Below are 24,437 nucleotides of genomic sequence, written 5' to 3' on the forward strand. Positions count from 1 at the left end.
TCCCACCTTTCTTAGAATAATGTACTGGTCGGGGAGGGGGTACTCCAGAGGCAGTACAATCTACTGACCCACCGAGTCTCTTTATCCTTGAATGGTTAATATACCAGAAAAGGAGCTCCCGTTTCTGACTTTTAGACTAATCCATGCTAGTGACCCGCAGAAATAAACTCTTCTTTAGCAGCTATAATCCTTTCTCCGGCTCAGACAGAAAGTTACAAAAATTTGCTTCTTTTAAACATGTTTAAATCTAATCTTCTCTTTTAATAATTGAAATGTACAGTCACCCAGTCTTCATATATCAAAGTAACACTGTCTTTTTTCAGCAGATAGTGTCTTCTTGCAAACCTGGACGCTGCTGACAATTATAGGGCTGCATAAATTAAATACAACCTCTTGTCCATAATTCGTTGTGTGTCTTCAGCAGTTCTGGTATTTCTGATTGCAAAATTGAGCTTTTGCAAATTGGAGAGCTATAAAGTATCACATATAACCTAAAGCCTGGGATTTGTAGAAGTTGGGGAAGAAAGTATTGGAAATAAATTAAATTTATATTGAATTGCATTGGCCACCTGTGCCTAGACACTCCTTTGGCTGTTGGGATGTAAAGGATGATCGGTTATGAAATTGGAGGGTGTGGAAGTACCTTGTCCCCCATTTCAGCCAGTTCGGTTGTGCTTGGCTGTAGAAGACCGCAGTAGAACCTGAGAGGAATTAAAAAACGTTCCATTGTCATATTTAAAGGGAATATTACTCATTGACCATGTTTTACCGTCCTACTTGGTTAGGAATTTTGAAGGAACCCCAAATATAAACCTCACATGCTTATCTTTAAGCAAAGTATTGAGAAACATTACAGTAGAAAAGTCACTGAATTACTGGACCGATGTCTGTTGGTGAGAGAGAAGTTTTTGAGTTTACACAGAGCTTTTCAGGTCCAATAAAAGATATTACCTCATCCACCTTGTCTCTCTAATGTCCTGGGATCTGCACACGTACAACAGTGCATACATTAAATTAGTGGTCCAGTTACTTCTCTCTCTCCAGGTAATTACTTGCTCTTGAAAGATATTATGACTTATTCATATGAACATGGCTGTTGTTCACTGAGGCTTTTTTATGTCGATAACGTGCATTATCAGAGTAAAAAGTGACAGGCTTTGATTGAATAGTATAATTTGAACCTGATTAAATTGAATGAAAGGTAATGAACTGATAGTGGGAGTCAATGAAATCACTGGCTGCTGCACTATGTGCTTATGCCAGCACTCTTCTTACTAATAGAGATGGGCTTGAACTAAAATCCCTAATCTGAATGTGCCCAGACTTTGAGGAAGTTGGCCTCTAGATTCAGATGTGAACTGTGCATTGCAAGGCCTGTCTTTAGTTTTCTAAAGTGTTATATTACTCTTGATATAGGAAGTTATATAGGAACTAATATAAACTGGTCACTTTCATGTTGTTGGACAGGCATTCTTGAGCATGTAATTGTACTAACCTAAGTGAAAATTAGGGCCAAAATATGTTGGAATCCTTGTCAGCTAATAATATTGCCCTCTCAAGCAAGCCTTTTAATAAATGATTAACACTATTGATGAAACTTGCATAATTGAATTCTTGCATAATTCAAATTAATCTTAGAGGATATTTGCAGAAAGATAAATCTGTAATAAATACTAGTATTTTTAAACTGTAAAAGATTTACATTCAACTTTTACCTTTTTTTTTCTTCCAGAATCTTTTAGAAAAATCTACTGAAAGAGAAACTCGCCAAGAGTATGCTCTCGCTATGATCCAATGCAAAATTCTGAAGCAACTAGAGAACTTGGATCAGCAGAAATATGATGATGAAGACATAAGTGAGGATATTAAGTTTCTACTGGAAAAACTTGGCGAGAGTGTCCAGGATCTTAGGTATATTTTATAGTATGAGTTTTTAAACCTGTGTCACTTGAAATACTGGCAAACTTATTGATTTTAAAGCAGAAAATAGTAGATATGCTGGTGGTGTTCTGGTATATCATATCTTCCCAACAGTATATGAAAGATCCAGTTTCTAACTGGATGTCTGTCATATATCTGACTAGAAAAATCTACTATGCTTATGCACACATGCTTCTTAACTGACAGTTTAAGGGCAGGGTTTTCAACAAGAATTGCATCTGCTGCACTGGAGCCGAATTCGATACTTACAAAATATGAAACTTCGTGTAGACCCATAGAATGCCAAATGAACATGAGTACACTAGTGAGTCATTTATCCCAACTTGCGCTGGATGTATAATTCAGACTACAACTTGTATCTCTAAGTTGGGTCCCTGGTCAGAGGAATTCCTTTTTAGACTTTAGTAACTGCTAACAAGGGCACAAAGCAGTTTAGCTCTCTCTCTAAATGTGTACTGTTAACCGATTTTCTTCTTGGGATCTGGAATCCCACATTTAGGAGCACAGTTCACTTATTAATAAAATGGGATTGTCAGATAGTTTGTAAAACACTTTTTATATTTCAGATCAGTAAATTTAAGATCACGTTCTGTGTAAAAGTAAGTATAGGTCTGGGGAGAATGCCTTTTCTAGTCGCTAAGGTGCCACTAGTTCTCCTTTTTCTTTCTGAACCCTGCAACTAAGCGCTTGTGAACACTTAAAACGTTACAGTGGCGCAGCTCCACTGCTGTGGGGGCGCTTCAGTGTAAACACTGCCTACATTGATGGGAGGGGTTCTTCCATCGGCATCGGTAATCAATCTCCCTGAGAGGCAGTAGCTAGGTTAGTGGAAGAATTCTTCTGTCGACTAGTGCTGCCTACACAAGGACTTGGTCGGCTTAACTATGCCACTTGGGTATGGATTTTTTTCACACCCCAGAGCAATGTAGTTGTGCCTGCTTAATTTTCTGGTGTAGATTAGGCCTAAATCTTAAGTGTCTGAAGTGGTCCAAGTGAGAGGACTTCAAAAGATATTCTTCCCCTCCCCTCAACCTGTGCTTACTTTCATGTTGCCTAAGGATGTTCCACCAATGTTTTTAAGCAACTTATCCAAATCAGAATTTTGATACAGATTTGTAAAGAACTGTGACGTTCAAGTTTGTCATAACAAATCCTAGGGTCTCTCCAAGGAGTAGAGCTTCTGATGTACTGTTAAAGGCCCGTTCATGGGAAACTAGTGTTTCACCGTATGTTTTTTGCACTCTAGTTCATTTGATGAGTACAGTTCTGAGCTCAAGTCAGGAAGATTGGAATGGAGTCCTGTACACAAATCTGAGAAATTTTGGCGAGAGAATGCTGTGAGATTAAATGAAAAGAATTACGAGCTATTGAAGTAAGTTCTTTAGTTTTCATAAACTTCTGATTCTCTCTTCACACTGTTCTTTAAAGTATATTTTCAGTGTTCAAACTTAAACCATGTGTACTATGGTATTTATTTCAACATGAGCAATAAGTGCTGTAATTTAATTTTGTAGAAACATTACCTAGGGAGAAGAGAAGGTCAGAACATATTACTGTTTAAAGTGTATGGCTTTTTGACAGTGGGAATCATCTGCTCAGAAGTTGAATTGCTTGTTTTTTATTAACTGAACCAGGTACTTTGGTTGATTATGTAATAGAGAAAATATTCAAAATTCATCTTAACTCACTTGCAGTATCACACATGATGGCTTTTAAACTATTTCAGTTAAATACACTTAAAGAAATACCAGCTAATACAGTCCAAAAGTCTGACTGCACCATACTATAGTTAAAATTTTGTCAGGCATTCCATCAGTCTTCCAAATACCTTTTTTTGGTGATGAGGTTGAGGATATCATTACAGATGTGGGATTATTCTGTGTGGCTGGCTCAATTATTCTGGCTCAATGTGTTACACTCTACGCTCTTGATCTAGTTTCTGAGGTGGGATTGAATAGTGCAGCTATTGGTCCTTGTCTGTATGTGACAAGGACTTGCACTATTTTGAGGTTGGAGCCCACCTTTCTTGATAGGCCCTTAGCTCCATCTACTTTATTGGCTGCCTTTAAGAAGCCAATTGACAAAGTTGGATTTTTAGATAGCTGTGAATGCTCTGTTAGTTGCCTAGTCAGTCATTTTGATTGCGTGTCCTTTACCATTGACAGAGTGGTGTCAAAGTGCCCCTTCTAATTTGTTCCTCCTTGTCAATGTTGTATAAATCTGGATTGCAACATTTAAAGCAGGGAGATAACTAGAGTACATGATGCTAAAATAGAAGGCATGGTATGAGCCTGGCCAAGTTGTGAGATTTAACAATGGCTGTGCAAGTGGTCGTTTCTTTGTTGGTCCTGTGCTGGAGGCAAAGTCCCAATCAGCAGAACTGTTCCCAGTGGTAGGCAGGTTGGTGTCTGTAGTGTCTTGACTCACTTACAGATACCAGTGTTTCATGCCAGGGCAAATTTTCACTCTGCTTTGGGTAAGATTGCTCAGAATCGGACTAGAGCCTCAATCTTTGAGGAAGCAGAATAATAACTAGGAGTCATCTGCTTGAGTTGCAGAAAGTCTCTCGCTGAGGTTCTGGTATTGCTCAGGGAGTGCCTTGGGCTATGCTCAATAATTTAAAGCAGTGCTTCTCTTAAATGATGGCCAGCAAAACCTTGAGTTCCTCTTTGGAAGCTTTTTCAGTGCATAGCTTTTTCCGGAGGAAAGACCCCAGTATCTCAACAAACAAACCCTTTTCAGTCTGCATGTCAGTCTGTTGGGGGGAAGGGTGCTAGCAAGGTGGTGTGGCCTGTGGTGCCTTTATTGTGTAGAAGACCTCCAACTTTACATCTTCCATCCACTGCACAGTCCAGCTGATCTGCTGTCTTGGTGACTACTTGAGATTGTGGCCTGGATAGGAGCTAGCAAGCGAACCTAGACATGATAGAAGTATGGGAGAAGGACACTGAGGAAATGGGAGATTTTTGCTTACCTTTCTGTTGCTCAGGATTGCAAACCAGAATTACTCTCATTTGTCCTCCTGGCTCTGTTTGTTTTTTTTCATGCCACGCTCATTACTGTGATACTAAAGTGTTATTTCTGGATGTCCAATAGCAGCAGTGGCTATTTTTCTCAGTGTGCTAAAGGCTAAAAAGCTGTGGCTATTTCTTTTGGATGTAGGCTACTCCTGAAGACCACTTTGAAATTTTGGTGGCACATAATGAGGTACAGAAGCCTGCTTTTAGTGGTGCTTGATACAGGGTACACTGCCCCTATCCTTCACAGGGTGGACTGGTTTTCAGTTCATTTCTGGGTGCAATTAAAGATGTAGGTTTTCATAGGATCATGGAAATGTAGGGCTGGAAGGGACTTCAATCTCCCTGTACTGATGCAAGATTAAGACAGACCATCCCTGACAGGTATTTTGTCTAACATGTTCTTTAAAACCTCCAGTGCTGGGATTCCACAACCTTCCTTTGTAAACTATTCCAGCACTTGACTATCCTTTATAGTTGAAAGTTTTTCCTAATATCTAACCTAAATCTCCCTGGCTTCAGTTTAAGCCAAGTACTTCTGGTCCTACCTCCAGTGGACACGGAGAACAATTGATCACAGTCCCCTTTATCACAGCCCTTAACATTTTTGAAGACCATTAGCAGTTGTCTTTTCTCAGGATATTAACATGCCTGTAGTTTTTAACCTTTCATCATTTTTGTTGCTTTCCTCTGGACTCTCCAGTTTGTCCACATCTTTCTTCGTGTGCTATCCAAAACTGGACACAATACTCCAGCTGGGGCCTCACCAGTACTGAGTAGAATGGAACAGTTACCTCCTGCTGAACTTACGTCACTCTTGTTAATACACCCCAGAATGTTTGGCTTTTTTGCAACTGTATCATGCTACTGGCGCATAGTCAATTTATGACCAACTCTAACCCCCAAATCCTTTTCTGTAGTACTGCTGCTTAGCCAGTTGAGTCCCCATTTTGTATTTGTGCACTTGATTTTTCCTTCCTACTTATCTTTATTGAATTTTAGCTTGTTAATTTCAGGCCAGTTCTCCAATTTATCAGGGTCCTTTTGTATTCTAATTCTGTCCTCCAAAGTGCTTGCAATCCCTTCTAGCTTGGTATCACTACAGTTTTTACAAACATACTCTCCACTCCATCATCCAAGTCATTATTGAAAACCATTGAATAGCACAAACCCTTGCAGGATCCCATTAGATGCCCTCACAGTTTGACACCGAACCATTGATAACTACTCTTTGAGTATCGTTTTTCAATTAGGGATGCACCCACCTTACAGTAATTTCATCTAGACAGCATTTCCTTGGGTTGTGTATGAGAATGTCATGTGGGGACACTATCAAAAGCTTTACTAAAATCAAGATATATTCTTCCCAGCCATCCACTAGTTTATCAGTAATCCTCTCAAAGAAGGAAATTTGGTTGGTTTGGCATGATTTATTCTTGACCTCCATTTTGTCTTACTTATGTGAGTTTACAGACCTTATTTATATATGCTGGGACATGAGGGCAGGGAATTCTTAGTATGGATCCTTAGTTCTGGAATTTTTGCCACACCCTTTGGTTCAACAGAGCCCAAGTCTGCAGTATATGTTCACTGTCAGCAAAGTCTGTCTGTTTCCCAGACTTCTTTATTTTTTGGAGGGTGGGGGTAGGGGAGGGCAGGAAGGGTGGATAGATTGAAGGTGAAAGATTAGGGATTAAAACAGTTTATATTGGGTCAATCTGAAATTTTCTATATGTACCTTTGAATGATAGAATAATACTTGTGTTTTTAGCATAGGATAATTTCGTTAAAACAAAAAATGGGGTTTCACCAAAGTGAAAAAAATGGCTGTTTGTCTGTAAGTGAATTTGAAAATATTTGGAATGTACATATGGAAAGTCTGTTCAATACCAAGCTGTTTTTGCTGTTACAAGTTTATTTTATGCTACTTTCTGATCATTGTAGCAGATTATATACAAGCTTCTAGGCTCCTTCTCTTGCTATAGGGTATATCAACTCCATACACTCGCTTTCACACACAATCCGAGACACTTCCTAAACCTCATCGGTAACATGACTATCTTCAGTATAGAATGAGCTGCTCATCCAAGCGTCTTTTATAATTTGTATTTCGGAACCTGGGGATGGGGGAAGAAAGAGACTTAAATTCCCACCCCCTAACCTTCATCCAGCCAGTGATGATTGTGCCTATACTAGGATAATACGTTATCTTGCAGATAAGCAAATAGGGAGGGGAACCTTACAAGTTGTTCAGAAACAGTTTCCACGTTATCGTCTTCATGCCAGTCAGTAATCTTTGTCTTTTCTGGTTGTTACAGCAGAAGTTTCAAAATACTGTGACCTACTACACAAGTGCTCTGTTCCTGTCCCACTGCAATGGCAGTGAACACATAAAATAAATTTTAAAAGTGGACCATCTTCCTCTTTATTTGAAACTTAATATAGTCTATCCAGACATTGTTCGTATTTACAGCAGTTTGTTTTAAAGTTTTGTTAGTAAAATAAAAAATCATAACTGCATTTTTTAGGCTCTTAAATACTGTGTTGTTTTTAATACCTTGTTTGTTCTTGAATATTAAATTGCATAAGCTGTTTTATTCAGTTTCCTTTGCTTCACTCTTTAGTATTTGCCAGCCTTCCCAGTTTTTCATTGACAAATGCTCTCGTTGCATATTCTTCCCCCTATATTGCCTATAACTTGAAGAAGACTGGGCTGAATACTTAATACTACAATATTTTAATTCCTCATTCTGTATTTAATTTGTGTCCTGTTTCAAATTCAAGTCTGATTCCAGTGAGAAGTACAAGCAGAAAGTTTGTTTAAACTAATGAAGTCATTTCACTTGCCATTCACATTTCTTTCAGACTTTTAGGATAATTATTTTCTAGGTGTGTAAGCTTCCTGGGTGGAGTTGTTCGAAGCAACTTTTTAAAACCTGCCTTAATATTGCTGTTAGTTACCAATGTTCTATCCTGGGAGCGCACATGTTTCTTCTCACTTTCACGCCAAACACAGACTAATCTAATTTTCCAGCAATCTGTGCTTCATCTGTCACCAAGTTTCCCTGCCTTATTCTAAAAAACAACCTATGGTCTCTGACCTCCATATCATTGTGTGTGTCAAATTGTATTTTTATTATTGGCTAGTAAACAGTTACATTGGCAAATGTTTTCTTGCTGAATTGCCTTCAAATTGCTTATCTTTATTTTGCATACTGAGTTGAAGTTTGAGTAACCCCTTCTTCTTTATGAAATGTACAGAATTGTCTTTTTCTTACACTAAGGAAATAAGTAACAAGCATCTTAATAGATTCTGATATGGTATCTCGTTTATAATCTTGGTTTTTGAAGAGAACCAGAGTTACTTGCTGAAGTACAGTAGATAAGTACAAGAAAGGATGCATATTTCTTTGCTATTAATGGCGTCTTTGAAACTAGAAAATCACAATTAGAAAGTTTAAAAAAAAATGCTACAACTCTCCATCTTCAATAACATGTCTTACTCTCCACTCTTGGAATGCACTTCAATTCTTCGCGATAATGGGTAATGATTGTCCTCCTCTTCTGTTTAAAATTCTGCCTGTGTTTCACTGGGGTATCCTCTAGTGTATCGTAAACAAGGAAACCATTGTGGGGGATAGTGCATGAAAGTTGGTTGACAGTAGTAAAGTGCAACCACACAACAGTTCTGATAGAACCATTTTGGCATGTTACAGACAGCAAGCCGAATAGTCCTGATGTATTCTGGGACTTCTGAATCATGTGTCCTGAACACCAAAAACTATTTCTTGGGGTAGCGCTCTGGGTAGTTTGCCTGCAGAAGGCACTTCATCATGGAATGGAGTTAGCAGTAGCAGCAGCTCTTATGGACCTGCAACTTCTGTGGTTTCTTTTCCACACTGTTGAATTTCATAAGCATGGCTGGTACAGTTGGACTTGAGCTCAAGTTCTCACTGCAGGTGCTGCAGCCTAGTGATGCTTTAGGCAGCTGTTGTGTACAGATGCTGCAAGCTCAAGGCACTGGTTGCAATGTCCTTTAGCCTAGAGTAGATAGGGTCTTTGCTATTTAATTTCAATTTGTTGCTTGGGAGGTATTTTTGTTTTGTGTTATAATCCCAGTTTTACTGTACAGGTGATGCATAATGTATTTATGGTCTCTGAAATTAAGCTACTATAAATTAGCACTTTGTAGTGTAATTACTATCTGATTGTTTTAAATACTGTTGTAGAATCCTGACTAAGCTTCTGGAGGTTTCTGATGACCCGCAAGTCTTAGCTGTAGCTGCTCATGATGTGGGAGAATATGTACGACACTATCCTCGAGGGAAGCGGTAAGCAAAAAGCTTTCTTTGCCTTTGTCTCTTATAATGCTTACTGGCAAGGTGGTGGAGTATCCACTTAACCTGATAAACACTATAATTGTACAACAAGTGCTGCAACTAGCCCCAACATAATTATGAAATAGGTATTTGGGAATATTAAATAGCTGTTTGATCCTATCAGCAATAAACTTAATTTGCTTTCTGGGGCTTTTAATTAGTGAAGAAAATATATCTGAAAGGCTCTTGAAAATTGTTCAGGCATTTAGTAGCTATTATAATCACTTCAGTCACAGACTTGCTGTATATTTAAAGCGTTTATTAGAATTTCATTGTAAACACCAGAGTATTGGTCTTGCAATAGTCATGGACAATCTTTAGTAACAAATCCTGCAGTTTCTTGTGATAAAACCATTTTGTTCCTTTTGAGCTAATATTTGTTTCTCATAAAATGTTGCTGGCGATTTCTGTGATAAATGAAACTACTGTGTTCTGATACCATACTTCATGTAAAAAGGACCAATAGAAAATACATAGAAATTTAAATGCAGAAATACTAAATACCTTACCTGAAACATATAATATCTTTGACATAGTATGAATGCAGACAAACTGTTGTGTATATTAGGCAAACAAATCCAAATGTTACAATGGTCTGTTAGCAACGAATTCCATGAAAGCTACAACCCTGTCACTTAAAAAGTGAGACATTTCTGCGGGGTCAGGTTCAGCATATTGCAACCTTTTGGGAGGTGAGATTTAGATATCCCAAGGGTTACAAGGTATGTGCTGTCAGAGAGTCTTCTTTAAAGAGACCATATGTAAGGGGTTGTGGCACCCACCTTTTGTGAGTACACCCTTCTGGTCTGCTTTCTAGTCAGGTGTGTTTGCAGTCTTTCAGTTTATGGTGGCTTTTCAGGCAGTTTTTCAGTAACTCAGCCTTTCAGCCAACTCTCACACAGTGTCTATATGTGAAGCAGAGCAAACTCCTTCCAGGGTATGCAGATTTTAACTTGTCCCAGCCCTGGTGTGAGCCATATCCCCAGGGCTTCCTCTCTGGAGACATTGTCGTCTTGTGGCCCTCCTTGGGCTCAGTCCCAGATGCCAGCCAGGAGCTCCTTCTTTGTTTTCCCCCAGTCCCTGCCCCCCTCAGCTCTCCATGGTCCTGCTGTTCTTTCCGCCAGCCAGTAACATCCTCTCCTGGCTCTAGGCAGCAACTGACTACTGCTGTGTTCTGCAGCTCCTTTTATATGGCTCTGATTGGCTGCTCCCTGCAGCCTCTCTCATTGGCTACTTCCTTGCAACCACTCTAGGCTGCTTGGAGGACTTCTCTTCTGCTCCTCTCTTGGATGGTGTGTGGCAGGAGCCTCTGGGCCTCGTCCATCCTGTCACACCATATTATAGCTATGTTCATGTAATATTAGTTTAGTCACTGTTTAGTCACTTCTGCTTATCCTGATCTGAGGCACCTGTGGCCTCTGTCTCAGAGACCTTGATGAGTTTTTTCAGTCTCATCTCTTCCCGTCATACTTAGCTATACAAGTCATTTTTTTAAAAAAAAAATTCCCCTGTGAAGAAATGATGAGCTGTTACTGGTTTCCTGACTAGGCTTAAATGAGAAAAATGGAAAAATTTTTAGTCTTGTAAGATAAGATTCTTGGCACAGATTACTGGCGCATTTGGATCGGTGCACTATTCCTGACTGCCAGTGCAGAAAGCCTCATTAAAACTTTAGGAATACTTGTGACACCTTAGAGACTAACAAATTTATTTGAGCATAAGCTTTCATGAGCTACAGCTCACTTCATCGGGTGCACTCTGAAACCTGTCATTAAAACTTTAGTAACTGATTTTACTGTGTACTTGTGGGAAGGGAATTTATGAAGTATGGAGGATTGACAGCGTCTGTAATCTTACCTTATGTACTGGAACTGCAGATGTTCTTAAAAATATAAGAACAAATCAAGTATGTTCAGATGTGGCAAGTAGACCATATGTATTGAGCAATGCTGCAGTTTGTTGTTTTTAGCTTACTTGTGAGCTGAAAGAAGTTGAGACTTTCTGTGGATAGTTTAGGAAGAGATGACAATCCATTATGTTGCCTGAAAATAGACAAGAGGGTGTGGTCAGTATGTTATATTCCTAGGATGGTGTTTAAAACAGGAATATGTTACTAAACTTTTTCCATAATCCAAAACCAAATTGCACAACTCCACTGCTGAAATATAACAGGAGCACTCCACGTTGTTATCACTTTTGACTGTTTCAGCATAGCTTCAAACTTTAAAGTGAGAGGGTGCAGGAAAATAACTGTCATTCCAGCCAGTTCAAAAATGAAAAAAATTGTATTAATAGTATATTTTTTCTTACATATTGACTTATGAATACTACAAGTACAGTCATGTCTTCTAGGTACAAAAATCTAAACAGGCCAACTCTCTTACAAAATACGAACTAAAAAGTCATGCCTTGCTCAGATTTTTAAAACGGGAATAACAGCTTGTTCCTTGCAAGGCACATATGGGATCACCAATGAAATCCTTATTCAATATGACTTTAGTACATTATCTCCAAGTCTCTCAATCTTTAAAGCAATGTTTCAGTTACACTTAATGGTCCGGTTTCAGAGTAGCAACTGGGTTAGTCTGTATCCACAAAAAAAAAGGAGTACTTGTGGCACCTTAGAGACTAACCAATTTTCATGCAGTTGATAGATTTCCACTCCATACGGCTAAATGCAGTGCCTTGCATAATGACAGGTTTCAGAGGAACAGCCGTGTTAGTCTGTTAGTCTATCACGGCTGTTCCTCTGAAACCTGTCATTATGCAAGGCACTGCATTTAGCCGTATGGAGTGGAAATCTATCAACTGCATGAAAAATTGGTTAGTCTCTAAGGTGCCACAAGTACTCCTTTTCTTTTTGCGAATACAGACTAACACGGCTGTTCCTCTGAAACCTGAAATTATTCGAGCATAAGCTTCGTGAGCTATAGCTCTAAGGTGCCACGAGTATTTCTTTTCTTTTTACTTAATGGTCCATTTCCTTCGATGTTACACTTGGATTTCAGTATAAAGTTATCAAATTTGCATCTAGATGTGGGAATCATAATGGCAATTTTTTTCATTTTCAGTGAATCCTGTGACATTGGAGGCTGTTCACTGGTTCAGAAAAATAGAAGAATTCCATTGTTTTGGAAAAAATTTAGTTTAAAACTTTTGTCCTTAAAACTTGAAGCCTATAAAGATGGTAGACCTTAAATACATAAAAGCTACAAGTTCTTCAGTTATTAGTTGCATTCAGCAGAGAGCTCGAATTACCATTCTGGCTATCGATGATCCCTTCTCTTGTTTGTCTAAGAGCAATGTTCATTAGACCAAACATCTGTTTTTTATTCTTTTGGTTAGGTTATTTCGGAACACTACATCAGTTTAAGGAATGTTCAAGATATTTACCATTTAGAAATTATGGACCAGATCCTCAGCTGGTATAAGTGGTGTAGCTCCATTAAAATCAATGGAACTATGCTGATTTATAGCACCAAAGGATAGGACCATATATTTATAAGTATTTGCATGTAACCCAACTTATTAGCATTTCTATAGTCAGTCTAATGCAAAGGCATGCTCAGTGTCTGTTGGGGGGTCAGAGGGAACTTCATATTCTCCTGCACACCTTCCTCTGGAAGAGAAGGAAGAGGCAGGTCTCAGCTGGGAAGAGGTCCCAACCCTTTGGGTGTTCAAAGAAGTCGCTGTGAGTGTCATTGTATAAGGTATGCACTCGTGACTCAGGTGAGATCTGTCAACGTGGTTATTCTAGGAAGAATACCACATGGAGCACCTTCTTCTTTAACTCCTAAGGTCAGGGAACATCTTGAAGAACAGCTCTCTGACCTCAGCCTGGTCTTGTACATGCAGTGTGGTACATGTTAATGCCTTCGGCTGGCATAATCTTCCTTGCTCCACTGCTGAATTCCACTTAATTTATGCCAACTCCTGGCTGTTCAACTGACAATGGATTGCATGAATTCCGACTTCTTTCTCTTTGCTCATGCTACTACTCAGCTCCTTATTTCACAGTGAAAGTCATTTACACCCAATACAGGGTGCTTGTGACTTGTCAGCTAGTTGATTTCCTTTATCCAGCTTTGAGGGAGAAAGAAGCAGAAGAAGAGGAGGGGAGATTAAAATAAGCACCTGAGGTGGTCATAAATTTGAGAACAGCCTACTGTAGCTGTTGCTTTTAGAGCTTGTACTTCTGTATTAAGGCAGACATCTAACGCCAGGCATAGTAATACAAAATATTGCATATGTACAAGTAGGCCAAGTTACACTTGATTTAGGAACGATAATACTGGATTTCTTGACTTTAAATTCTCAGCCCCAATGTTTCTCCACTGTAGTGTATGTCACTTGGAATACTCAGCATTAGTTCCGATGAGAGAATTTTAATTTTTTCTTTTTGACCTGGGAGAGGGGTGCATTTGAGCTTAACATCCTCTTTTCACCACTTTTTCGCTATTCAATATATTATAAAAGTCAAAGCCCTTGAATGTGGACAAGCTATTGGTTGTATTTCACAACAATATTTTGTGTATTGTTTTTTCTCTTGGGAAGGTGGGAGGAGGCCTTAAGCAGGAATAAAGCTTTTAGGAACCTCCTGTGCTATTAAGAATTTTTAGTATTCATGTTGAGGACTTTGACATATAACAGTGGTATGTCTTGGAAAGCATTTACTTTGTACAGAGTATCTTAAAATTGTGTAAAATAACATTTTGCTTAATGCTCCTTGGAGTTTCATGTACTGTTATGGCCAAGTTAGAAAGTGTAATGTGGGTGAAGGTAATGAAGTCCCATAATAATGCCATATTTTTTTGTTGCCTAACTTAAAAGTAATTGTGCTGCTCATCAATTACAAATTATTCAACAGTTATTGTTCAAGTATAAATAGGGTAGTCCCAGTAATACAGAGTACTCATGCGAGGTACAGTAGCGTGCTACAAGTTAATATGCAAAAGATATGCACGCATCACTAATCTTTTCACAGGATATTCCTCTTAATTGCTTTTCTAAGGCATGCGAGAGCAATATGCAATAAAAATGTACCTCATTAATAAACTGGCATTCATGTTATATGCTAATCTTCTGAGGAGATTTCGGGAGGAAAAACTGACAGACAACAATGCTGAATTTTAAATAACTATCTAGACTCTACCTCTCCAATGTATAGTATGAGTAGATATTTCCTTTCCTTCATTGTTTTTGTGAGGCTTGGCAGAGAGAATGAGGCATGGGGAGAGAAGGGGAATACATTATTTATTTTTGAGATATTGGAGTGTCCAGGGAGACAGGTTTCTGTTGGTTTGATTGGAACACTTGTTGGGAGTGTGGGTTAGCTGAGAGTAGCTATTGTCATTTTGCAAGCCAATGAATCTGGTTGTTAGGGGAATGGTTCTGTGGGCTGGTGTGGAAGGGAAATGGGGCATTGGAGTTCAGTGGATGGCAGAGAGATTGGGATTATACAAGAGGACTGGGAGAGGAAATTGGGCTGGGGAAAGCTAGACTGAATTCTTGGATTTGGTGAGGAAAATGCTGACTGGTTGCGTGACAGAATGAGATATGAGCATGAAATATGGATACTTAAGTGACTTTATATATTTACACACTTAAATCCACATCTGTGAATATACAGGTGCTATAGAAATTTGCTTTTCTGAAGCCCCAATACGACTAGCTGCTCCACATAGGCAAATCTTACACCTGTGAGGAGTCCCATTGACTTCAGTGTTTATTACCTCACATAGAAGCTTATAGGAGCAAGGCTTTGGAATGTGGCTTGGAAAAAGTGTACATAGCTGTATGTTTCAGAGGAACAGCCGTGTTAGTCTGTATTCGCAAAAAGAAAAGGAGTACTTGTGGCACCTTAGAGACTAACCAATTTATTTGAGCATGAGCTTTCGTGAGCTACAGCTCACTTCATCAGATGCCAGCATGAGGACTGCAAGTACCAGGCTGTACTGGCGTAAAACTGCAGTGTTTGCACAGAAATTAGTATAGAAGTGACAGAGGTGTGGATGACATTTCTGAGGTGTGTAATACAGAGGAATGACGTTAATCTCTGCACACTGTAGATGATGGGTGCTACTGGCTACTTCTGTTGTGTTCAAGCACGTAGTTTATGGATCCAGTAGGACTTAGAAGGTGCAATAAACCATTTTGGAGCAAGTGAGGTGCATGCCTTCAATGGGCATTAAAGTTCAGGAAATATTTTCTTCATCTTTGAGTTAAATGTCATGTCCAGTTTTTCTTTCAATATTCCATTCTATGTCACACATTAAGAGTTACTAATTCTGAGTGGTTTTTAAATTTGCTGAGAAGAAGAGACTCTCTTGTTAAGTGTTTGTATACCATGTAATTCAATGGGGCCCTTATTGGGGCCTCATATGTCTACACTGGAATCAGATACCTGCAGCTGACACATGCCAGCTGACTTGGCTCATGGGGGGTTGTGCTTCGGGGCAGTAAAATTGCAATGTAGATATTTGAGCTCGGGCTGGAGCCCAAGGTCTGGGACCCCACAAGGGGAAATAGTCCCAGAGCCCAGGCTCGAGCCCGAGTTTCTACACTGTAGTTTTTATATCCGCTGTTCCTAAGTCAGCTGATCTGGGTCAGCTGTGGGTGTTTGATTACAGTATGGACATATACAGAATGCTACTGTCAGTAATGATGAAAGGGAAGACAGTAAATTGGGTATCATCAACAGATGAAAGACCCTGTGTCATAAATATAAAGGGAAGGGTAACCACCTTTCTGTATACAGAACTATAAAATCCCTCCTGGCCAGAGGCAAAACCCTTTCACCTGTAAAGGGTTAAGAAGCTAGGATAACCTCGCTGGCACCTGACCAAAATGATCAATGAGGAGACAAGTTACTTTCAAAGCTGGAGCGGGGAGGGGAAAACAAAGGGTCTGTCTGTCTGTGTGATGCTTTTGCCGGGAACAGAAAAGGAAGGGAGTCTTAGAACTTACTAAGTAATCTAGCTAGATATGCGTTAGATTTCTGTTTTGTTTAAATGGCTGGTAAAATAGCTGTGCTGAATGGAATGTATATTCCTGTTTTTGTGTCTTTTTGTAACTTAAGGTTTTGCCAAGAAGGATTCTCTGTTTTTGAATCTAATTACCCTGTAAGGTATTCACCATCCTGATTACAGAGGTGATTCTTTTACTTTAATTAAAATTCTTCTTTTAAGAGTCGGATTGCTTTTTCATTGTTCTTAAGATCCAAGAGTTTGGGTCTGTGTTCACCTGTACAAATTGGTGAGGATTTTTATCAAGCCTTCCCCAGGAAGGGGGGTGTAGGACTTGGGGGGATATTTTGCGGGGAAGACGTCTCCAAGTGGTCTTTTTCCCTGTTCTTTGTTTAACCCGCTTGGTGGTGGCAGCATAAGGTCCAAGGACAAAAGGTAAAAGTTTGTACCTTAGGCAAGTTTTAACCTAAGCTAGTAAGAATAAGATGAGGGGGTCTTTCATGCAGGTCCCCACATCTGTACCCTAGAGTTCAGAGTGAGGAAGGAACCGTGACACCCTGTTTCTCCAAACAGTTCGCTCCAATGAATATTGGATGAGATGATGTCCTGCCAGACCCATCTTGCCAGAAGTCTAAAGCAATGCAAAGTACTTTAACACATTAGATAATTTACAATACACTATCTGTGGCTAATAAAATTACTTGTTGCTCATTACACAGTTTTAAAGTACATTAAAGAAATATTAAACTACAATATGCAGATGTAACATTTTCAAGATCATTTTAATTGGAAGTCTTGTGCAGTGACCAATACCAGCTTAATTATCCACATATAAAGTGATGGCACATGACACATTTTGATGATTTAGGATCACTGATTTTTGAACAAATGTTTGTTGCTGTTTCCAAAGATTAGTGCAGAGTTAAAATGCTAGAACAAAATGTCTTGGTAAATGAAAACTGGCAGCATTAAGAAATAGAATACTGTTTACATTTTTTAAATGGAAAATACCACAAAGGGTCTGCTCCATTTTGTTTGTTGTTTAAATGCGCACACACCCCTAGTCTCTCAGAGATACAGGAAAAGTAATAAGATTTTGTGATAAATAGATTTTCAAAATTTGTCCCATAAGACTTGTCAAAAATAAGTGGTCTGGAGGTTAAGCACCTTGAATCTGTCAGTCCATGGAAATAAGCAATACAGTTGATTCATTCCAGCAGAAATTGATATTGCTGAACCCTCAGATTTGTTACATATTTTTTTCTTATCTTTTATCTGCATGAAGCACTGCCATGATTTCTAGCAAAGTCCACAATTGATCTCTCAAATACCTGGGACTCTTTTGTATGCAGTGTTGTAGGTGGGTTGGTCCCAGAATATTAGAGACAAGGTTGGATGAATCAGTATCTTTTATTGGACCAACTTCTGTTGGTGGAGAGACAAGCTTTCGAGCTTACACGGAGCTCTTCTTCAAACCAAGACCTGAAGAAGAGTTCTGGGTAAGCTCAAAGGCTTGTCACTCACCAACAGAAAGAAGGTGGTCCAATAAAAGATATTGCCTCACCCACCTTGTGCATGAGCACCTTATATGTATATCCTCTCTAGGGCAAAGATGGGCAAGATGAGAAACCATAATGTTTTAGCATCATTCAGAGAACCTGCAGTAAAAGGCTCTGTCAGCCCGTTGGCAAGCCATCCTAGCTTTTCTTATATTCAAGAACCACCAAAATGCCAAAGGCTTTAGCAATCTTAACTTCAGGTAGCAGGAGTGAAAGTACTAGGAATGCTGCAGTTATTTCTGTAGGTTCAGAAATACTTCCTACAACGTATGAGGCCACCTAGATTGGTATTTATTGCACAGTTCACAGATGTTGGCTGTCCTGACAACAGCACAGGCTATTGTACCAAAGTAATCATAATTTTGATGCCATAATAGGTATGTTTTGTGTTTTAAAGCAATAGAAGATCAAATAAATGCTTGTACTCCTCTGAAAACTGCTATATTTTATTTTTGATCTTTAAAGCTGTTGCTGCAGGATGTAAAATGGCCTCTTTTGGGGAGGCATGGGGGGAAAAACTGAACTACCAGCCATGGGTTTTGTCTGAGAGGCAGTAACTTCCCTTCTCCCCTTTTTATAATGGGAATTCCTTGCCCACTTGTGACCAGAAGTAATGGCATGCTTTCAAATGGAAGGTTAATAGGGAGAGGGCCACTTCTTGTGGCAAGCATGTTGCTGCGGGGATTAGAGGGGAATGGTTTTGGATTTGTGGTGACTATGGGGGGTTTGAGATTCATTTATGGAGAATTTTTGGCATGGCATTTCATGTGATTCTGACTTTCAGTGAGGGAGAGAGCCTCACAAGGTCAGCAAGGAGTTTGGCTCACTTCATCCTCTTGGCCACACTGCTTGAGTCTCTGGGACTGAGCAGCAGTCGGGGGAGGGGGAGACGGGGGGGGGGCAAGGATGGATGGCATCCCTTCTTTGGGGTGAGTTAGATGGATCCCTCATGAAGGATGGATTTTTTCAGTTTTGGTTGGCATGTGAGATGTGTGTGAGAATGAATCCCATAAAACTGAAGGGAGTTCAGGATTCTCCCCATGTGGGCTGGGGGAATTGTATCCACCTCAATTTAGATGATAGGACATCATTGTTAGGATATAGATATTCAGACCTGTCTGTAAAGGCCTGTACTCTAAGAATTTAGGTGTATTCTTATCACTTGGCTAGTTGTAGAGGTATAAAAGAGAGAATCAAAATCACTGTCTGCCGGTGTAAGAGCCTTCTCTTACTGTGACAGTCTGAGGCCCTGTTCTTAGGCTAAGGCCTTTGGCTAAGCAGCAGAGGCAGCCATAAGCTGGGAAGCGTATGATCACATCCTCACATTCCAAACTAGTCACATTGACAGAAGGTGCTATTGGGCTGTTAGGAATACAATCCTGTCCTGATAATGCCTATCACCTCCAGAGAAAGGGAAGTGCCTAGAAGATGTAAAAGGAAACTTAGTTTGATAGCATCCTGTCTGGCAAGAACTCACTTATCAATAGCTGGGATGTGAAATCCTCACTTCTGTATTGTTTAGTCATTATAGTTCCCACTTTGCTATTTGTCTGTATAATCTCTGTCTGGTTCTGTGATTGTTCCTGTCTGCTGTATAATTCATTTTGCTGGGTGTAAACTAATTAAGGTGATGGGATATAATTGGTTACATAATCATGTTACAATATGTTAGGATTGGTTAGTTAAATTTCAGGAAAATGATTGGTTAAGGTATAGCAAAGGAGAACTCAAGTTTTACTATATAGCCTGCAGTCAATTGGGGGGGAGTGGGAACAGGGAATGTGGGTAAGGAAATTGGAATCATGTTTTGCTAAAGGGGGAGATGGGAACAGGGAATGTGGGTAAGGAAATTGGAATCATGTTTGGCTAAGGGCAGGAATGGCAACAGGGACACAGGTGTAAGGCTCTGTGGTGTCAGAGCTGGGAAGGGGGCCACTAAGGAAGGAAACTGGAATCATGCTTGCTGGAAGTTCACCCCAATAAACATCGAATTGTTTGCACCTTTGGACTTCGGGTATTGTTGCTCTCTGTTCATGCGAGAAGGACCAGAGAAGTACGTGGGTGAAGGAATAAGCCCCCTAACAATCATGTACAGGATATTAAGTCTGAACAGGGAATGCTAAGGAATTAGAGTTTACGTGTGTGAGAGGCTCCTGAGAGTTTGTACACTCTTGTGTTGGGGAGCCTCTTTTTGGGTTGGTAATTGCTGGGGGTTGGGACCAAAATTGGTTATAGACTCGGGTTGTGGTCAGAGCTTTTAGCCTTGTTCACACAGTACTCAGCAGTATCCCTTCAGAGGTCAGTTTAGGATTAGATTTGCTTTTTTTCCCTGGTGTTTGGGATTTTTGTAGTAGTAGTACTTTGCTATTTAAGAAGAAGCAGCAATGAGTGTGTATACATGTATGCTTAGAAATACAGGGAATCATCGCATATGTAGTGAATATGAAATAATATGGATCCTGTCATAAATATAAAGGGAAGGGTAACCACCTTTCTGTATACAGTGCTATAAAATCCCTCCTGGCCACAGGCAAAACCCTTTCACCTGTAAAGGTTAAGAAGCTAAGATAACCTCGCTGGCACCTGACCCAAAATGACCAACGAGGGGAAAAGATTCTTTCAAATCTGGGGGCGGGGGGGATAGGGGCAGGAACAAAGGGTTTGTCAGTCTGTGTGATGCTTTTGCCAGGAACAGATCAGGAATGCAGCCTTACAACTCCTGTTAAGTTAGTAAGTAATCTAGCTAGAAATGCGTTAGATTTCCTTTTGTTTAATGGCTGGTAAAATAAGCTGTGCTGGATGGAATGTATCTTCCTGTTTTTGTGACTTTTTGTAACTTAGAGAATCCCTCTAGGCAAAACCTTATGTTTTGAATCTGATGACCCTGTAAGGTATTTACCATCCTGATTTTACAGAGGTGATTCTTTTACCTTTTCTTTAATTAAAATTCTTCTTTTAAGAACCTGATTGATTTTTCATTGTTCTTAAGATCCAAGGGTTTGGGTCTGTGTTCACCTGTACCAGTTGGTGAAGATTATTATCACGCCTTCCCCAGGAAAGGTGGTGTAGGGCTTGGGGGTGATATTTTGGGGGAAGACGTCTCCATCTGGTCTCTTTCCTTGTTCTTTGTTTAAAACGCTTGGTGGTGGCAGAATACGGTTCAAGGACAAGGCAAAGTGTGTACCTTGGGGAAGTTTTTAACCTAATCTGATAAGAATAAGCTTAGGGGGTCTTTCGTGCACGTCCCCACATCTCTACCCTATAGTTCAGAGTGGGGAAGGAACCTTGACAGATCCCCTAGAAAACTGATGGCATTTACCATTCACTTTGTGATTCATAAACCTGCTGTTTGAATCCCTTGGTACTAAGCAGTTAGGATTATCTGATCGTTAGCAGGCAGAGGTTGAAGTAATTGCAAGATATTCTAAAATGTGTGTCTTTTTCAGAGTGATTGAGCAGCTTGGTGGTAAACAGCTAGTAATGAACCACATGCATCACGAAGACCAGCAAGTTCGCTATAATGCCCTACTGGCTGTACAGAAGCTGATGGTTCACAACTGGTATGTGAAAATTTACTTCAGTTAATATTATCTGTGAGGGACTGTATAGAATCCAGATTGCTGATTTTTTTTAAAATAACTATGATCCTCTTTAGTTGAAATATTTATCTCTGTAATGTGATGATGAAATAATAATTCTGATGAACTCAGTGTTTAAAATCCTACAAGAAATTGTGCTGACATGCAAAATTAACACTTCGGCTTCTGTTTCCTTCCTGCTTTTGTGCTAATTGAATTAAGTAATCAGACTTTCAAGGGTTCAGTGGAACACACAGCCCTCAATTATGCGTAAACACTATAATTTAAATGTTTCATAATGGTCATATTCCAGAACTGATGCAGTATAACCACAGTTTGAAAAATGTCTTTTAACTGTGTAAATCAGAATGGATTTCACTAGTTCTCTATTGAGTTTCACACTGTGGTGTTTACAATTTCACTTAGCTATCCTCTGGAAATTGATAGTCCCAACACTTGTTTAATCTTTAGATATCTTACAAAGTGCATGCACTGTGTTTTTCTTCTGGAATGATGTTCCTTCATTGCTCTCTTATTCTAAGTCAAGGTTTGTAGTGTAATGTTCATAAACAAACCTACATTGACAAGTATGTCTGAATGATGGAAGATTTCTTTTTAAGTAAATTTTTTATTCAAGATTCCAAGGTGGAGTTATAAACAAGGGGATAAGAGGACAAAGGCGGTTAAGTTCTAAAACTTTAACCATACATCAGTATTGCTCTGCTCCGCCATTTGAGAGACTTGGGTTCAGTTCTAAGGCCTGACTATTAGGACCTTAAAGTTCTGTGGTGTTAATTATGTTCAGAGTCACTCACTAATGCCCCTTTTCCTGAAATATTTAAGAAATGGCATTTGACAGCCTTTAAAGAGAATACCATTCAGTGCTGTGCTCTGTCTGGCTGATTGTGAACAAGGCCTGAAAATCCTTCCCAAGTGCTGGGAACCTGCTGCTGCTGCTGTAGAAACAGTATGGGAGAAGTTTCCTTCCTCTTTGTAGTGGGGAAAGCAGTTTATGTCCTATGGATGAAGGATTTAATCTGTTTCAGACAACCTCTAGAAGTGGCAAGATTTTTAAAACATTTTCTGCCTTTTCATGTTAATTCAAATCAGCTATGTACACTATAAACTTTAATCAAATGTTCTCATAGGAAAATGTGATTTTTCACTTTCTTATGCAGTTTATGCTTGCCAGGTACAATAATCAATCTGTAACTTGTTAAACTGGATGGAAAACTTAAATTCCTATATAACTGCATTTTTCTTATGGAATTCTTCCCATTTGAAACAACTCCTAGTTTTCATGACGAAGAAATGAGATCTTTCACAAGACATCATTTTTTCACTTCATCTTAGCAGTCCTGAAAATTCAAATCTAAAATGGTATTGTAGAGCAGATAGAGAGCAGCATCTGAAAAAATGTATTCCAGACTGGCTAGTACATGCAAGCATGCTGAAATGTTGACCACTAGGCTAGATTACTCACAAATGGCTTGGATAAAGTGTAATAAAAGTAGAAGATGGGATGCTATGGCTCAGCAGTATGATAGAAAAGAAGTATTGTGAAATGCACACCTATTTTATTATGACTTTAAACTACACGTTTAAATTCAGTCTATTTTGAGCACTCCATGCTTTGGAATTCCTTATGATTGTGCATGGGGTTTTGAGACAGATATAATGCAATTTAAAAAGTTAAGCACTGATGATTATAATAGTTTGGAGGTGGAGAGGGGGTGTTAGTAACAACATACAGAGATACTAGGAAGAGATTTTTTCAAGATACTGTGCATTGCTGTAGTGACATGGTAATAACAAGTGTATTAAAAAACCAGTATTACATAATTAACCATACAAAGCAGTTTTTCCCTAATACACTCTTTTTAGCCCTCAAGCATTGTTTTATTATAATCCTCCTTCCTCCTCCCTTCATCTCACACTATAATCCTTTATCTATGCAAGGTAACCTATTTCCCCTTGTTTTTTCCTACCCCCCCTCCCCCCGGTTCCTCAGACGTTCTTGTTAAACCCTGGATTTGTGCTGGAAATGGCCCACCTTGATTATCTTACACATTGTAAGGAGAGTGATCACTTTACATAAGCTATTACCAGCAGGAGAGTGGGGTGGGGGGAGAGAACCTTTTGTAGTGATAAACACCCATTTTTTCATGATTTGTGTGTATAAAAACATCTTCTGTATTTTCCATAGTATGCATCCGATGAAGTGAGCTGTAGCTCACGAAAGCTTATGCTCAAATAAATTGGTTAGTCTCTAAGGTGCCACAAGTCCTCCTTTTCTTTTTGCGAATACAGACTAACACGGCTGTTACTCTGAAATAAATTTGTTAGCCTCTAAGGTGCCGTAAGTACTCCTGTTCTTTTTGCAGATACAGACTAACACGGCTGCTACTTCAAAACCTATCAAAACAATGAGGTTTCCATCACTGTTCTTTGCAGACTGTTCCACAGACAAATAGCTCTCATTGTCAGGAAAAGTTTTCCCAGATATATAGCCTAACTTTTCCCATTTTAAATTCAGCTTACTTCTGTCAGCAACACCCCTTTAGCTATTTCCCCTCTCTTGTTGGTGCCCCCCCCAACAGTATTTTATATAAATTGTTACCATTTAACCAAATTGAATTTATTGCATATTACCACTTAGCCAAATTGCACTGTTAAGGCCTACTTTTACCTTTAGATGTGTGCAGAACTCCCACTTATATGAATGGGATTAGCATGCTCATGCTGGGCACAGTGGGGTGCTAAATGTGTCTCTAAACTACCTTCCTGCCTTCTGCAATAGGGAAGCTGTTCTAGTTTATTCCCGCTGGAATAGGCCCATAGGAACCCAGGATTGCTAGACCAGTTATGCTCCATAAATAGGGGGAGGGGGAGATATGGTATAGAAGTGGAGCAGCACATAAGGGACTTAGCTAGGGCTGAGGATCTGCCCCATAGTTTCCACACAGGATTTACAGTTAGTGTCTTGAAGTCAAATCAT

General features: G+C 39.4%; 1 protein-coding gene across 2 annotated transcripts in view; it reads left to right on the top strand.

Moving 5' to 3' along the window:
- The window catches only part of ATP6V1H (ATPase H+ transporting V1 subunit H), an 89,265-nt gene that overhangs the window by 49,093 nt on the left and 15,735 nt on the right, over positions 1-24,437 (top strand). For both annotated transcript variants that reach the window (XM_048840665.2, XM_048840666.2), the window contains 4 exons: positions 1,733-1,911; positions 3,188-3,313; positions 9,188-9,289; positions 21,308-21,421. In XM_048840665.2, the coding sequence (XP_048696622.1) occupies positions 1,733-1,911; positions 3,188-3,313; positions 9,188-9,289; positions 21,308-21,421 (521 nt within the window). The remainder of the gene's footprint in view (positions 1-1,732; positions 1,912-3,187; positions 3,314-9,187; positions 9,290-21,307; positions 21,422-24,437) is intronic.

The sequence above is a fragment of the Caretta caretta genome, chromosome 2 (assembly GCF_965140235.1).
Source record: "Caretta caretta isolate rCarCar2 chromosome 2, rCarCar1.hap1, whole genome shotgun sequence".
NCBI classification, from domain to species: Eukaryota; Metazoa; Chordata; order Testudines; family Cheloniidae; genus Caretta; species Caretta caretta.